The sequence below is a fragment of the Netta rufina genome (assembly GCF_964035555.1).
Source record: "Netta rufina genome assembly, chromosome: 1".
NCBI lineage: Eukaryota > Metazoa > Chordata > Aves > Anseriformes > Anatidae > Netta > Netta rufina.
The window spans coordinates 147,283,295-147,301,117 of NC_140123.1; the positions used below are offsets into that span (position 1 = coordinate 147,283,295).

At 36.8% G+C, this 17,823-nt stretch overlaps 1 protein-coding gene across 1 annotated transcript in view; it reads left to right on the forward strand.

Annotated features, from left to right (window-relative positions):
- TRIM24 (tripartite motif containing 24) overlaps positions 1 to 17,823 on the forward strand; it is a gene marked incomplete at its 5' end in the record, with an annotated part of 63,936 nt that overhangs the window by 40,842 nt on the left and 5,271 nt on the right. Inside the window, 9 exons of the mRNA XM_084306535.1 lie at positions 542 to 688; positions 3,415 to 3,532; positions 7,958 to 8,223; positions 8,812 to 8,976; positions 10,338 to 10,517; positions 12,367 to 12,502; positions 13,401 to 13,473; positions 14,885 to 15,053; positions 15,631 to 15,944. Coding sequence (XP_084162661.1) covers positions 542 to 688; positions 3,415 to 3,532; positions 7,958 to 8,223; positions 8,812 to 8,976; positions 10,338 to 10,517; positions 12,367 to 12,502; positions 13,401 to 13,473; positions 14,885 to 15,053; positions 15,631 to 15,944 — 1,568 coding nt within the window. The remainder of the gene's footprint in view (positions 1 to 541; positions 689 to 3,414; positions 3,533 to 7,957; positions 8,224 to 8,811; positions 8,977 to 10,337; positions 10,518 to 12,366; positions 12,503 to 13,400; positions 13,474 to 14,884; positions 15,054 to 15,630; positions 15,945 to 17,823) is intronic.

Sequence of the window (17,823 nt, forward strand, 5' to 3'; positions counted from 1 at the left end):
GTAAGATTAAAGTTGATTTCTAGTACTAGACACCTGTACCTGTCCTGTTACTCTTCCAAAGCAGAGAGATGTCTCACACAAGCCATATTTGTTTACTTATCCATGTTCCTTTTTTTGTGAGTTGGGTCTGTCTTCAAACCCTGTTTCTTCCTCTAGTCTTTTGCAGATCATAATCCTGTGTGTCATGCATGAAAGGTCTTTCGGTCAGACAGCATATTGAGAGAGATCGTCTAAAATTGATACCTAGAAAATTATTACCTCCAAGTGTGCTTAAAAAAACGTGTGTATAAAGAGGCACATTATATATATATATATATATATATACGAAAACATGTCAAGAGAAATGCAAATATGCACACAGAACCTTGATATCTTAAATGTGCACTGACTCACTTGTTTGATAGCTGCAGTGAAGGGGCAGGGGGTGCTTTTTAGAAGAGCTAGGTGAAACTACTTGATCATTAGGAATAACAAACATGAAAGCTAATGCATTTTAACTGTAAATTGAACCATTGGACTGGAAATGCTTTTCTGTTTGCAGACTCTGGCAAAAGAGCATCGGATGAAACTTCTGCAGCAACAACAGGAAGTGGCAGGTCTCTCTAAACAGCTGGAACATGTCATGAATTTTTCCAAATGGGCAGTTTCCAGTGGGAGCAGCACAGCACTACTGTACAGCAAACGCTTGGTAAGGTTAGAAATACAATCTTTGATTACTTAGATGTTATAGTTAGGGCAGGTACACAATTGTCTGTAACACCAAGGAATTAGACTTTTTAATGACTTCATATTACTTACATGTAGAATGTTTGTATGAAACTTTTTCAAATTTTTTTTCTCACAAATGTAGATGTAGAATGTTTCTAATAATTTAGCTTCATGGTTCTATCCTGCTGTACTACTACACAGTCAGTGTAGATCCACAAAAGTAGCAATAACTTATTTACTCTGAAATAAAAACCTTGTAGCTGTGAAACACAGCAAAATTGTTGAATGTCCTATGTTATTATTTGAGGTTCTTTTCAGTGCTTGTTACAGTTTCTAAGTTCAGAGAAAGAAGGTATTTATATATTCTGGAGTCTCATATATCCAGCATTTAATGTTTTTTTTTAAAAAAACATATTGCCTTGTTCTGTTAGGCTCATCTTCCACTAAGTATTCAAAAAATAATCTGCTAAGCTGATAAAAATGAAGCTGAGGCTTTTGCTTGTTCATGCAAACAGTTATGAAACGAATATTTCAACGCTATAACGATGCTTAGGATCTGAGTGCACATGGTCTCACTAGGCTGACTACTCATGAGGAACAGAACCACCAACACCCAAAAAAAAAAAATCAAAAAAAAAAAAAAAAACAACAACAAGAAAAATGAAATTAAAAATACTGACATTTATCCAGAGGCTAGTAGATTGTACTTGCCAGATGAAGAAAATCTGTGGTAACGTTGAAGAGAGATGCTAGATCCTCTTTTTCCAGTTCCTATAATTGGAACACAAGTTCTCTTTTTCTTTCCTTATTTTCTCATTGCTTAGTTGAGAATCTGCAGGCTTTTTGGTGTATTTTATTTTAGACCTATTAATACACTGCTGGGAAGTAGTCCCGTAGTCTCTATAGGAGATAGTTCTATATTTGTTTTTTCAACTTCAAATGGTTAAATTCACTAGGCCTGCCTTATACTGCCGTAGCAAGTATTTTGAAATTAATCGGGTAAAAAGGGCATCAAACTGAGTCATGTTGTTGATAATTGCCTAGTGTTGGTACAATGACTTGTGCTATATGAGTAAGAAAAAATAGTATGTTGCAGGCATGTTAATCTTATAAACATTATACATCCTAAAAAAAAGACTATCTTAATCTGTAAAGCCTCAGAAAAAGTTTGAGAGAATTCATAAAAGAACACATAAAACTCAGGCTCCAGATTTTTTGCTGAAGATAGTGTTATTTTGGAATTGAGTAGCTAGCTTGTCCATGTACATCTGGAAGACCTGTTCCTGAACAGTGACGCATAGAGAAGCATATGAAGCTGCTGCTCAAGGATATCCAACCCCTTGAAACTAGGAGGGAGGAATACTTAGCAGACTTACATGTATATTCAGCATTCCAATATGGAGGTAATGCCTGTACTCCAAGGAAATAGCATACTAAGCAGTATAGAAGGAATCAATTTCTTAGTCTAGTCCACCAGCATGAACAAAACGTTTTCTAGCTACTACCATTACTCACAAGAGGTATAAGTCTAATCATTAGTTTATATACAATATATATGTGCACGCAACAGGAGGAATATATGGAACAAGCTGTGACAAAAGTAATTTGCAACTTGTATTGGTGACAGCAGAAAAGAGTAGGAATTCTACAGTATAGTATAATTGACTCTGGCAGTCAGAAATTTCCTAGAAATACTAGGAAATCTATATTCAGAATAGTAGGGCACTTTAGATTTTCCATGGTCATTTAAAACAAACCTTCAAAACACGTAAGTCTTGCTAAATGTTTTTGTATGTGGCCAAAAACTGACCTGTTTAAAGGAAAGAGAAAAGTAGGAGTAAAGTGTGAAGTCTTATAAAATTCCTACATAAAAGATAATTGGTATTATTTTAGGCAGATATGACCAAATAAGTCTCTTCAACTTTTCTAGGGAATTATTTGAGAAAAACCTGAGAGGAAAATGAAATTTTAAGGATATAATCGTAGAACTTGATAAGGTTTTTCCTGTATCTGCTGTTACTGTAAATCAGTGTCTGTGTTAGCTAGTGTTAGCTCATTCTAGTGAAATAATTGCAAGAAAATGTTTTTTTTTTTAGTATCTAGATAAAGACTCAGGATTTGATAGAGCCTTCTGCTTGTGTAACCTAATCATAGTCCAGGCCTTCGGAACTACCTTTGGAACCAAGGAATTCTAAGAATGTGAAAATATCTGAGAATTTTCAAACCAATTTGTGAAAGACAGTATGATAATGCTCTACTGGACAAATTTTACAAAATTGTATTTTTTGGCTCTCTGAAGAGATGTTAAATATACTACAGAGGAAAACTTGTGATAATACTTGTTACTAAAAGGATGGGATACTGTTCTTTGAAAAATGAGTGGGTTAACTTAGGTTTAGTAATGGTTATGTGAATCCCTTCTTTGTAAGTAGATTGAATGTGATGACTCAGTTTGTGGAAGGATATGTATCTCTGCAAGGGAGAAGAATTTTCTTTATTTTGTAGTTGATTGCTTTTTAGAGCTACTTTAGAAAGAAGAGAGATGTTGAAAATATCCCTTTTATTTGTTGTTTGGACAAGCTTTTTTATCTCTTATACTCCAGATCTCGAGGGGCTTGTTCAAAGCTTTTTGTTTGTTCTTTTGAATAGTTCATATTCATGGCTTCAACCCCCAGAAGAAAAACTCTTGTTTTATTCTTATTCTAGATTACGTATCGACTACGCTATCTTCTCCGAGCGAGGTGTGATGCTTCACCAGTGACTAACAATACCATCCAGTTTCACTGTGATCCTAGCTTCTGGGCTCAAAATATTTTTAATCTAGGTATGGTAAAGTTTTATTAGCACTTTGGCACCTCGCTCCTGTTTTGAAAGCAGCTTTTTTTGTTAAGATGAATAGCCTCTGCACTATTTATTTTTAAAATTTTTTAGATTAACCTGCTTACCTGTAGAAGGCATTTGAAGTGTGTTGTGTTGAAAAAGTACTATTGATGAATACTTATGATGAAGTATTAATGAACTTCCCTTGTTTGAATGCTGTGTGATGGTGTGAAAGTAGCAGTTTTTGGTTTCCTGGGCAGTACATGTGACTTCTAGGTTCTGAAACAAGGAACACAATACATACCCCTACTTTATAACCTAAAGTTGGTCTCATTCTGCATCTTCCAGCCCTTTCTTCTACTTCAATCCTATCTTCTCAAGCTGAAACCCACAGCAGCACTGTAACATGTTTAAGAACCCCTATTTGCTTCCTTGTCATGCTGAACAATAAGCCTTGGAGAAGTAAGATGAAGAGAAGGGAAGAATACCAAAGAAAAATAGAATAACAGGAAAGAGAATATTGCTTTTGGGCAGTTGTCTTGTTTTTAAGATCATCTTTCCTAAAGTTGGGAGTGGACTTCAGGGTAAAGAATGTTTTTAACAGAATTGCCATGTAACAGTTCATCATCGGTACTCTGTTACCTTCTGGGAAGTTTTGCTCTAGTCTCCAAACTAGTGTTTGTATTTTTGTTTTACAGCTCTAAGCTACCAGGTTTTATGACACTCTTGAACCCCTGAACCTGGAAGCTTTGCAGGTAGTCCATTTGTGTGACTGCCTGAAAGCCTCTGAGTTTAATGGAGATAAGCATGCTAGGAAGTCATCAGCTTCAGAGCAGGAATTAAAACTCAGGTCTTTTTAGGATTTTGTGACTGCTGTTGTATTTCCTTTCTCTCTCTACTTCTAGCTTGATGGGCAGTTTTTATTTTTCTGTTGTATATAGAATGCTTTGGCAGATACCTGTGGGACCTTTTCTGCCTTTTGTCATAAATTGTTGAGGGATTTTTTGGAACAGAAAAAATCCCGTGGCTTGCTGTAGCTGAGCAAACCAAGCTACCAGGGCAACTATGAGAAGTTCCCATGACAGTGTTCCCACATCGCCCAATTGAGGAATTGAGAAAAATATTGTTACCAGTAGCTGGCTTCAAGGACAAGGTCTATGTGACTGCTAATCACAAGGGGGTTGTTTTCTTGCAGGTGGGGTTGTTTTCTTATAGCTTTTTGTCTGAGTGCTTTTGACCAATAATCTTGTGTGAAACACTGTCCGCCCCTGTTAAGTTCACTATAAAAGTTAGGCTATTCGGGCAATAAAATGGAGCATGATCTGACTCTACTGGTGTCTGTCGTGCTTTCGGCCGTGCTTCCTGCGACAATAAATTAGTCAGTTTTACAGATGTACAGAGAGGTGCAAATCACAGAATCACAGAATTTAAATGTATGCTTCTCTACAAAGGCAGAGAAACACTGTTATGGCAGCACTTTAAGGCAAACATGTTTTGTTTCTCCACATACCAGGATGCTGGATGGTAGCAAGAAAACTTTAAAAGTTCTTTGTAAATAAGTTTACTTGGAAAAAAAAAAATCAAAAGTGAATCTGCTTCTAGAAATGAACTGTCAAGCCATATGGTGATGACTATGTGAGCTGCTGCTGAATTGAAAAGATGTTTGTTGAGGGGGGACTTTCTTCTGTGCATTTTTTTGCTGTGTTTTTTTTTTTTTTTTTTTTGTTTTGCTTTTTCTGTGCTTTTCTCATCAAATGAGTCTTTTTGATCAGCTAAAGTCTGTTCCCTTAATTTCTGGAAAGTGTTATGTTATAAATGGCTCTCGTATTTACAGCATAGGAGTTTTTATAACAGTTTATCTACTTAAGTGATAGATAAAACCAGGTCATGTTATATCTATCTGGTTTTGGAAATTGCGGCATTCAGGCTGTTAAGTTTATGATAAGACAGGTTCAATTTCAATGAATAACCTATATTTAAGAACCACTGAAGGAAAAAAAAATGTAACAGTCTAAGTAAGTGCTGTGGTTTAACTCTGGTAGGCAGCTAAGCAACACCTAGCTGCTCACTCCATCGAATGGGATGGGGGAGAGAACTGGAAAGGTAAAAGTGCAAGAACTCATGGGCTAAGATAAGGACAGTTTACTAGGTAAAACAAAAGCTGCGTGCACAAGCAAAGCAAACCAAGGAGTTCAGTCGCTGCCTCCCATCGGCAGGCAGGTGTTCAGGAAAGCAGGCCTCAGCACGCGGAACAGTTTCTTGAGAAGCCAAACGCCATCACCCTGAATGTCCCCACCTCTTCCTTCAGCTCTTTACCCCAGCTTTTGTTGCTGAGCATGACACCACATGTGGGACATCCCTCTGCCTGGTCTGGGTTACTTGCTCTGGCTGTGTCCCCTCCCAGCTCCTGGTGTACCCTCAGACTCCTCGCTGGTGGGGCAGCACGAGAATCTGACAAGTCTTTGGCTCTGTGTAAGCACTGCTCTGCAACAACTGAAACAGGTGTTACCACCACTGTTTTCATCAAAAATCCAAAATGCAGGCTTCTATGAAGAAAACTACTGTCCTGGTTTTGCCTGGGATAGAGTCAAAGAAACGAATTGCTCTGGGAAAGACTTGTGTTTTAGTCAGGCTTCATGTTACTGGCAGGGTGATAGCATCTGTACACTATTGGGATAGCTTGCTTATGGATTTCAAAGTGTATTTAAGAAAATACAGTGTTTAAATTCCATAAATTGTACATGACCCCTAGTTTTCTAGAATAATGGAAGGGAATAATTCTCCTACGGTAACTTTGGGTTAAGTAGCTTTACACAACAGATGTTAATTACTTCTTCAGAAGCCTTTCTAGAATTAGACTTGGAGAGAATGGAATAGCAATGTGGTATGGGTTTGGTGATGGTTGGCTGTAGTACAGTTGATACCATTCTTTGTCAAGGTAATCCGTTTTCTAGAGAAAGACAGTAAAATTTATCTGTTTTCCTTCATGCAAGAAAATATATGGGGAACAGTTTTATTCATCAGAATTTTTCTCTGCTTGTTTTATGGGAAATTGCCTAGACTTGTTATAGGCTTAGTAAGGGCTATTAGGCAATAATAGGTTGGTAGGGTTTTTCATTTTGTTTAACATATCTAATATATTTGTTAATGACTGACATGGTAGCAGCAGAATTAAAATGTATGCAACACCCAAATTACTAGGTGTCAATATGAAAATAGTACAGCTTCTAGTATTCTGTCCTGCTCTGTGCTACAATATGTTGGCTGGCCTAGACTCCCTCTGTGTCTATGCACAGCCCTTTCCTTTTTGTGTCTAGCTAAGGAACTAAAAGGATGCTTCTTGCATAGCTTCTCAGCTCGTGGGTTGAAAAAGAGGAATATAAAATGCACATTGCATTTCCTCCTCCTTTGGATAATTTACTCAAAAATGAGTCAGGTCAGACTGCACAGGATCCACAGAGACTTACAGATATGGGAACAGACGTGGTAGTGGGATGTCAAATTCTGCCAGTACAGGGATTGTCAGACTGTCCTGTGGTGTGCCCACCTCAGGAGGTGAACTCTCCTAGGAAGCAGTACTGAATCTCTGAGAGATAAGGGAACTTGTTTATCCCCCTCTTGTTTTGAAAAGCTGTTGTGTGCAGCCCTTCACAGATCATTGGAATTTTTTAACTTTAGGTCTTGGACGATAACTTTCCATACCTCGCTCTGTTTTAAACAAATTATCTTTCTTTGTCATTTCTTTTAAAAACAGCATACTGGTCCCTTGAGTCTAAATCAACATCTGTTCTAGTTGAAATTCATCTTTCTTGGGTATGGTAGCCAGAGTTTTACATGAGGGTTTCATATAATTGCGCTATATATTTCTTCAGATAAAATCTCTCACCTCGCATTAGTGTCTAAAAGTTACCTGTCTAGTCAAGTTTTCCTATAAATCAATAGAGCGAGGAAACATTTCCTGGAGTTGCCCATCACATTCTGGAATTGGGACTGAGTATCAGGAACTGAATACCATTTGAATGTTCCATGATGCCAACCCCGAGGCAAAACAAAATAAATCACAAACCTTTAAGTATGGTAACACAGTTAAATTTTTGATGAGATGATCAGATCAGGGTGTTCTCTCCTCTCCCAGGGAAACTGTTCCCTTGTTCTTCTGGAGATGCCAGAACACTTTTCTAGGGGAATCTACATCACAGAGGAGGCTGCAGTACAAGGCAGTTTGCTAGTATCTTCTTTTTCTGCATTATAAAATACAGCCATGTTTTTGCCTGGAAGCAACATAAATGGAGTCCTTATTTAATGTTTACCCATCCTTTATGTTACAATAATGAGTGATTACCTTATGGTATAAAAAGAAATATTTGTGAAAAATAGTATTCTAACTGCAATATTTTAGTATTCTTTTTTATTTTATTTTTTAAACCAGGTTCTCTGGTAATAGAAGATAAAGAAACACCACCACATATGCCCAAGAGCCCTGTGATGGAAACAAATCTGCAGCCAGCAGGCAACTTACCTTCCAACCAGCTGTCTAAGTTCCCAACGCAAATAAACTTGGCTCAGCTCCGACTCCAGCACATGCAGCAACAGGTTATGGCTCAGAGGCAACAAGCTCAGCGCAGAGCAGGTCCAGTAGGTTTACCAAATCCAAGAATGCCTGGAGCTATGCAACAGCCTCCTGCTTCTCATCAGGTAAGATATGACTGTTTCTAGAGAAGATTATTTTTTTCCACGTTGCTGAAGAAGGATATAAAGAAATAAATTAGGTCTAGATACAGAATTGCAGATAGCTTCATCTTTAGCTGATGGCTATATGAATTGGCTAGGGAACATGTTCTTTACTGAGCGCTGAATGACGATTTTAAACTTGTTTGGTAGAATGTGTGGTAATGCTCAGTCTATTACTGTTGAGAAAATAGTATCATATGGCTTCCAACCATATATAGTGCTGAGCTATACATTCTGTTTTGTCAAATTATTATGAAGTGAATGTGTCATTCACACACACAGTTTGCATGGAACTGTGGTTCTTCCATATGACTTTCAAAATTGGAATGTTCTTACTGGCTCTTGTGACATATCTGCATTTATTATGTCAGAATGATTCAAAACTGTATACTAGGTTTTGTTTTTAATTTTCAATGTGTTGTGTGATCATTCAGATAAATGGGGTGATACTCTGTTTGCATTTAATGTAGATGCTTCAAAAGTGAAGGGCATTAACAATTTCTGGAACACTGAATTGATATCACCTAACTTACAGAATTTTTCGTCATGCAGGCACCTCCGCGCTTGATTCATTTTCAGAATCATAGCCCTAAGTCCAATGGTTCAGCTCCTCCTGCGCAACAGATGAGATTTCCCCCAAGTCAGAACCTACCAAGGCAAGCAATAAAGCTCAACCCATTGCAGATGGCATTCTTGGCACAGCAAGCTATAAAACAGGTAGAGTTTCTTTCACATGCTCTGTAAAAATAAAACATGAAATGTGCTTTATATCATCTTACTTTTGTATTATGTTTCAAGAGTGCTTTTCAGTTGGAACAGAGGCTGCTTTCTTCTCTGTGACAAGATACCCACGGTTTTCTTAATGAGAACTGTCAAGTTTCTTTCATTCTGACAGCTCTAAACTGCTACGGAAGTGAGCCATTATGTGTGATGCATAGGTGTTTCATTCTGTCTGCTATTACTGTGATCTCTGGCCATTTATGCAAAACTTAACGAGGACATGACCTATATATGACAATCGATGAATAAACGGAATGGTAAATCCCAATATTTAGCGCAATGGTAACAGCTTTACTAGAAACCAGGTAAAAGCTTGACTAAAAAGCCATAGCTGCAAAAAACAAAACAATCAAACAAAAAAACTATTAACATGTGTTGTTAGGTATTTTGAAGGAAAGAGAGGATCATGTTGCCAGAGACAAGCAGGGAAGAATCTGGTTTGTGACCTGAGAAATAGAGTAATACCATTCATAATTGCAGTGCTTATGATGTGAGAGAACTAATTTGAACTGAATTGAAGAAAGCTGCATAATATCTAAGAGAACCTATAGAAACAAACTAAATCAGTTCTGTTGTGAGCATCTGAAAAGAAGATTGGCCTGTCTGCAGGCCTTTCTTTCAAGTGTTTTCATTATCTAGTAATGTCTTTCTTGAACTAGAAACCAGTGAATAGAATGACTGACTAAAAAGGAGTTGAGCCTGCAAATTTGTCTGCAGTTGCCATGAGATTGAAAACTGTGTATGTCTACATGAGAACGAAATTTAGTCCGTACACTTTGTATCATGTTGCTAAATGTATAGATAGATGGAGATACATATAGCATTTCAATTTCTTAATCATTCTAAGTTGTTAAGGGAAGCACAGCATCAAACACTTAATGGTGTCCAAGTGACAATATAGCTATTTACTTAATAAAAGTACTGGAGCAGTTGTGCATTCAGCCTATTAACTGTAATGCTTTTATTTCACTGAAATTGTTACATTCCTCCCACAATACTGTCAATGCAGCATGAAATATTAATAGATACTTAAATTCAAAGCTGTATCTCAGTGTTAAGAATTCACATTATTTCTTCTATTCATAGTTTTCAACTACTTGTCATCTTTCCTTGTCTTGTAAGATTGGTCGCTGAAATTAGATAACTTCAGAGTAAATCAGGATGTTAAATTTGAATTCAGTTTACTGAGCTAAACTGCTTGTTTAGCTGGTGAGTTAGAACCAGGATGTGTACTGTATGTACTGGGGGTAAGGGAAAGTGAATTTTGGATATCTGTGGATCATCTCTTTTCTTTTTAGTGGCAGGTTGGTAATGGACAAACTTCAACTGCCACTTCAGCTGCAAGCAACATAACATCTACTCCATCCAGTCCCACAGTCACTAGTGCTGCGGGATGTGATGGGAAGACATATGGTGCTCCTGTGATAGACTTGAGTTCTCCAGTGGGTAGCTCCTACAATCTGCCATCTCTTCCTGATGTAAGTGTACCGTATGAGCAATGTTTTATGGGTGCTATTTAGAAGTCAGTTTGAATGTTTGTAAAAAGTAGAAATCCTTTTAGTTTTAAAATTCTTCTTCTGCTTGTCATAATGAGACAGTTCCAGGAAGCAACAATTCAGGATTGCCTATATACTGCTGACAGTATTCAGGACTGTTCTGGGGAAACAGCCAGTAAGACTACTATGAAAAATAGCATTCCGGGTTGTAATTGTGATTGGATTTGTTTATTTGGTTGCTGCCTATTGCACCTCCCCCCACCCTTCCCCTCTTTTATTTATACTAACAAAAATGTGTTGACTTAGGTTTCATTTACCAGTTACTGGCTGCTGACGGTATTTCTGGTAAACTTATGAATTTGTAATATATTTCTAACTAATTGGAAGTGCTGTATTAGGTATTGAGTGTTGGCATAATCAAATATTTGTTTTCTCTACCTTTTGTTGGTACTTTTCTTCATATATCCTCTAACATGCATGTGAGCAGGTGGTAGGGGAAGCATCATGAGATGATCTTTCCTAAAACTTCTAAACTTCTTCCATTTTTCTTCTGATTGGTCCATATTTGTTAGAGGTCTGCATTAGAGCTATCAATCTCTATTCAGTTGATTTTTCTTTCAAATAACTTCTGAGCCTATTTCTGTGGTCTAAAGTTTTAGATATCTGAAATGTCATGTTTTTCTAGTCATAACTTGCTGTTACTATATTTCTCCCCTGTTCTTCCCAATAAAATCTTAGATAAAAATTTTCTATTTTTTAAAAATAGAGTGAAGTGATATCACAGTATGTGTCAGAGTAAAAAGATGAACTACAGAACACAGTAATGAAAGTATGGAATCTGTAAGGCATTTCTACATTTTTGTTCACAGTATCATTGTGAACTCTTCAACTTGTATATGGTTATGTTTATGCTACTGAAGATGCATTGCACAAATCACTGTACGTGTGTTGACCTAGCAGAAGCTTCTGCATCCACTTCTGAGAAGTCTAGCTTATAAACAAATTTATTTCAGTGGTCAATGCAGTTGTTACCCGTGGATTTGTGATGTGTCTGGATAACTGAGAAAACTGAAACCAAGGTGATCTAATTTCCGATCAAGCATGATCTTATGTATTAAAAAAGAAACACACACACAAAAAAAACCTAATGTTTCAAAATGTCGTTTTTCTTTATCAAACCAGAATGTGTAGTCTGTATAGAAAGCTAGAGTAATAACCTTGGACCAGGTTCAGTTACCTGGCCTGGGCCGTGGCTAGAAAGAACAAGTGTTAACTTGATGTTTTTCGTGAATATGGTTGGCACCAGCCCAGAAAGTATGCAGGGCAAATGTATCCTTAGAGCATCCTTTAATGTTGAACAGGACTGCAAGAATCTCAATGGATTAATAGGTAGTTTTGTTTCATAGATTAATGCGTATTGCTTTTAGAGTATTTTAGAGTATAGAATGTAAGCATGTTGAAAGAGGGTGTGGAGATTAAAAAAACATTCATATCCTCTTAATTCAGTATATGAAAGCTACCTACCTGTCTGATGTAAGCTTTCTCTGTAGCTGATGGCGGAAAGAATTGCACTTCCAGAATCATCTCAGCTTAAAATAATGTTATGGATCACCGTCCGGATTTGGCCATTTCTCTTTTCAGTGAAAGCAAGATGATCAGTTTTAAAGTAACCACCTCACTTTTTTGGTGACTAAAGCTAGGTGAAGTGCATTTTGGTCTTCACAGCAAAAAAAGCACTATGCCAGAGGCATGATTTTTTTTTTTTTTTTTTTGGTTCCATGTTCCCCCTCTCCCAAAACTAACTGCTTCCCCTCTCTTTTCTGCCTTTTAGATTGATTGCTCAGGAAACATCACACTGGATACCGTTGCAAGGAAGGATGGCACAGCAGAGCAGAGCCAGGCAAAACCCCCTTCAAACAGAACCGTGCAGTCACCAAATTCATCAGTACCATCACCAGGCCTCTCAGGTAATTGGATTGTGGTGCAATTTCCTACTTCAGTGGCGTAATGGAACAATCTAAAGTGGCAATGCTAACACTAGCAGAATTAATTATTTCTATCAACAGCAAGAAATACTAAAGTGAAGGCAAAGTTGTAGAAAGCCTAACAGGAGGTAAAGCTGAGACAATGTTTTAGTATTGTGAACAAAATTAAGTGGCCAGATCTTAAAAACATAGTAGATCTTAGCAAATTGCAAATGCAGGTGTATCCATAGGAAACTGTCACTCCTGGGTGTGAGAGCCTGAGTTCCCAATACATTCTCACTCAATGTTCATGCACTCACATGGCATTTATGTGCTCAGACAGATCAGCTCAGACAGGACAATGCATTCAGACACCCACATGAACAGAGATAGCACAAACAGCCTGCTAATGTTTGTCAGGATCAATGCCGAGGGAAAATGTTTTTCACAATTCTTTGGCTATCTGGGGCTATCTGGTCCCCAGACCCTTGGTGGAGTGGGGGTGTCTCTCTCATATCTGCCTTGCTCTTCTCTTCCACCCTGTCCTGAGACTTCATCCTACTTGCATGCAAATATGGCTTAACATGTTTTAGCAGATCACATAACTAGTAGTTAAAAATAGATTTTAGTAAGTTAAGATTAAAGAAATTGCAGTGATCAGGTATAGAAATCAGCTAGGCAAAACTACTGAATTATCAGCCTGTTTACATGCAGTAGGCCCCTTTTAAGTCCTCTCCTTTACTCTATTATTTTCCTCTTACCCTCTCATGATTATGTACTGAGATATGTGTTAAATAACAAGGCAGGAGAAATTTGACCAAAAACCTGCATACTTCTCCAAGTCACGTATCAGGCTTGGCATAGGTACATATTATGTTCTAATCTGATTCTTCTGTCCTAGGAGGCGTGAGCGTGACAAACATACACCCTCCAATTCGTTCACCCAGTGCCTCCAGCGTTGGGAGCAGAGAGAGGTAAGGAAGTAGTAGGAGAGAAGAAAAGTGCGACTTCCACCTCTGTAGAGCATGCTTCAGTCTCTTCTGTCAATAATGAATATAGAAGTTAATCTGCCTAGCCTTCTCTGCTAAAAAGACCAGATCTGATAGTTATTAAAACAACCTTTGCTGTCTAAAAGTATTAATACATTTGTAATTTACTAAAATACATCTAAAAACATATTGACTCTGTAAGTGATGGCTAGGTTGGCTTTATTAAAAGAATGCTCGTTATAAGGCATTTAAATCCAGAAAAATCAGCTAAAGGGAAAAAATTGCACATTGAAGGTCCTTGTGGAACTATAAAAGTCTTCAGATTTAAGAAACTGATATTATAAAAAGGGTTATTAAGAATTTTCTGGCACAGCACAGTTAGTTAAGTGAGGTCTAGATATCTACTGAGAGTCTACAAAAATGTTTGTATCCCTTAGTGATGGAATACTAATGAACAAATAGGTTTACACAGTGTTGTTTGAAGAGAGCAGATCCATTAATGTGTTCCAATAAATTAGGGCATACATCTGACATGAGATTAAATTTTCATGCAGAATAAAAATCAAATGACATTGATTCTACTTGAACTGGAAAGACAGATGCTTTTTTAATATGATACTTTATGCTCTATTCCATTTACATAGTAAATATTTTGTAGGACTCACAACATACAAATATAAACTATTTAAATGTTTTTCACAGAAGTCCTTTACTTGCATTAAAAAACGTGTTTCTATCTGCTGTTGCTTGATTTATTTTTTTTTTTTGACATAAAGTTATTGTTATATAGTAAAAAATCAATACGATGGCATTTTTGAGTTTGTTTATTCTGTTTCTATTATGAGTAGGCACATGAATGAAAATCGAATCTAGTTCTAAAAGTAGGGCTCTAGTTTTTCTAGAGCTATGAGGTTGTAGGAAATTCTTCCAAGCAAATGTAAATGTATGTAATTTATCTAGTTTATTTGCTTGTGTGGTTTACAATGGTCAGCTCACATCTGGGGAGCTCACATAGACTTTCCCCAAGATGTAACTGCTTCTATTCCAAAGTGGGGTGATGTTCAGTGGAAGTGCTTTTGTGCATATGACCTAAAAGAAACTGAGATTACTTGCAAATCTTCTACTAACGGGAAGTAAAACCATGAGTAAATCTGCACTTCTGAAACCAAGCTGTTATTGTGTTTCCATTTTTGTAATGCCTTTTCAAAGTATATTAAAAGGAACAAACTTGAATGTTGTATTCTATGGAAGTAATACTTCAGTGCTCAGGATTCAAAGAGACAAAATGAATCAGCATTCTGAAGTCTCAGAAAGAATCAGTGTACCAAAGATGTACAGTTCTGACATAAAATTTCCCTTTTTGCCTTTTTTTTTTTTTTTTTTTTGTCGCTTACAGTTCTGGCTCTTCCAGCCGGCCGCTGGGAGCTGATTCTACACACAAAGTCCCCGTTGTTATGTTGGAGCCGATCAGAATTAAACAAGAGTCAAGTGCGCCAAATGAGAACTTTGATTTCCCAATTGTTATAGTGAAGCAAGAAACAGAGGAGGAATCCCGGCCCCGGAATGTAAGATTAATAAAGATCTCTTTTGCCTTTGGGGAGGGTAGTTTGTGTTTCTGGGGAATAAAATAATTTACAAATATTCTGTTGGGGACTTTTTTATTCGGGGGAAAACTGAAAAGCTGAAAGTATTGACGTAAAATGAAGAAGTGAAACTCAAAATCGAACTATTTCTTCTACCAATTGTGTTAACTGGTGTGATCAGACTGCTTTTATCTGCTGAAAAGCTGGGAAAGCAAGAAATAGCTTACAAATATCAAATTTTCATTTGGTGCTAAGAAGTGTTTCTACTAGTGAAGTAATATACATAAGTAGCGTTGCTTTGATGCTTTTGGGGCATCAAATATTAGTTTTATTTTTAGTTTTATTGCAGGAGCAATGTTTAAAATGCCAGAAATAGCCTCTCATAGCTAATTTATTGTGTTTAAGTGCCTGTTGCTATGACACGATAATTCTTTCATGGATATTACAAGTTGTATGGTTGCCACCATACCATATAGATGTGTTATTCTGTTCAGTTTACTCATTAGGGGCATATAAAATCATATAAGTAGCATAATAAAGCTTCTTTTACTTCTTACAGACCACCTTTTCAAGAAGCATACTTACTTCATTGCTGTTAGATGGCAATCATAATTCCACTTCTGATGAAGCTGTCATAAGAACAGATGCACCAGACAGCACAGATGATCAACCAGGGATAGTGCTGGAGAATACAACCACTGGGAAGTCAGGATGGATAGGCCCCTCACACACTGGGGAGGGCAGAAAAGAGGATGACCCCAATGAAGACTGGTGTGCAGTATGTCAAAATGGAGGGGAGCTCCTTTGTTGTGAGAAATGTCCCAAAGTATTCCATCTTTCTTGTCATGTCCCTTCGCTGATGAACTTCCCAAGGTAACTATGACCCCTTTAATTCCATCTAAACTTGCATTAAGAGACATAAGCTTTGTATTGTGAAACCTACTACAAGAAGTTTAAGCCTCAAAGGAGTCTTTGTCATCTTTGAAGTCTTGAAGTCTGCAGTTTTATTAATTGGTGAAAATTAGAATTTGCATTGAAACTTCAGTTTAACTTTACTGTGGCTGCAAAATCTGTAATAAAACTCTTCAATTATTTGGCAATTAAGGAAGATCACTTACATCTAGGGCATCTGTTATTATTAGCTAAGGTCTTAAAATTAGGCCACAGAATTACTAGTCTAAATTTTTTAAGGCCAACAGAGAAAGGTTTACATTTATTTAATAATTATGAAATACCTAAAGAAAAATCTAATTTAATACAGTATTAAATATATTTACTAATGCTAAATATGGCTATATGCCAAGCATGGGATGTAGTGCGTGATATCTAGAAACATCGCATTCTGTGTTGAAACAAGTAGTAGGCTTTCTTGAGAGGATTATGCAAAAGTCCTACTCAATTCTTTGGGTTTCAAAATTCAGTCTTAAATAGGCTGTTAAAAGCATTACCGGCGTTTGCTTCTGGAATGAGTCTCTTTGATAAGATAAATGGCATTTTGTGATGTTCCAACTTGGAAACACTATGCAATAAGCTTATTAGTATTAAAGGATAAAACATTTGTCATAACATGCTCATTGTTTAATGCTTTTACGTAAATATTAGGCTTTTTTATTAAATATCAGCATAGTTTTCTGGGATGAAACATTTGAATAAAAACTTAATTTTGTATAGTTATCATCTCTGTTTATGTGCTTCTCTGAACAAGCATATTTCTGCAAGAATATCTACTCTTTAAAAATGTTTCTACATTTTAATGTTTTTTTACCCTTTGAAACTTCAGAGTTATAGAGCTTTTTTTAAAAAAAAATAAAATGATATTAAATTACAGCTTTGTACCGTAAGAAAAATCCAGCAAAGTTACAGTAAGCACTTCAACTAATATTTGTGCATGTCTGAAGGGAGGAAAAAAATCCTTGAGGCAGCAGATAATTTCAAACTCACAAGACTTTGTTTCTGTTAAAATGAAAACTTCAGAAATAAGTCTTCAAGAGTTCTCATTTTCCCTGGATCATTCTATGGAAACTGAGATGATGATGTCTGGAGAGCAAGGAAGCCAAAAACAACTTCTCTGAAAAGTGTTCGGTGTTGTAAAGGTGCATACAGATATAGGTTCCTGGACTTCAGAACCGCATTTTAGCTTAAGTTTCCTCCTGGCTCCAGATTTTTCTTCTCATCTTCATGGCTTTTTTTGCAACTATAATGGTACATTTCACAAACTATGGTCTCTTAGGATTAGTTCCTTCAAACACAAAAAATTCCTTCATCATGTCAGCATCTCAGTTTACTCGTGATTGCCTTTTTTTTTCTTGCTTCAGGTGGATAGAACACTTTCCTATATAGATTCACAAGGTCTCTGCATTTGTTTCCCTTCGCACCAACCCATCACGTTCTTCCTGATTCTTGGATATTTGAATGTGCCTTCTCTCTATCTTCCATGTGTTTCCTGTATTTTAAGATCTTTAGGTGATGACTTATATCTATTTTTGTACATCTGTCACATCATTTCTTTGATGCTGGTCCAGGTACAGAGGTGAAAATATCAAATAAATCTGCTAAGCTAAGACAGGAGAAGGCAAAAATCTCTTTGAAGGGAAATGCCATTATTCATTTCTGTATAGTAAAGCTAGCAGATGGTGGAAGATTATTCTAAATAAGTACTAGTAAGACTTTTTCTTTTTTAAAATATTGGAAGTCTTCTGCCTTACTATCAAAATGAACTGAAAGGTTCTGAAGAAGCTGTTTTCCATTTCCA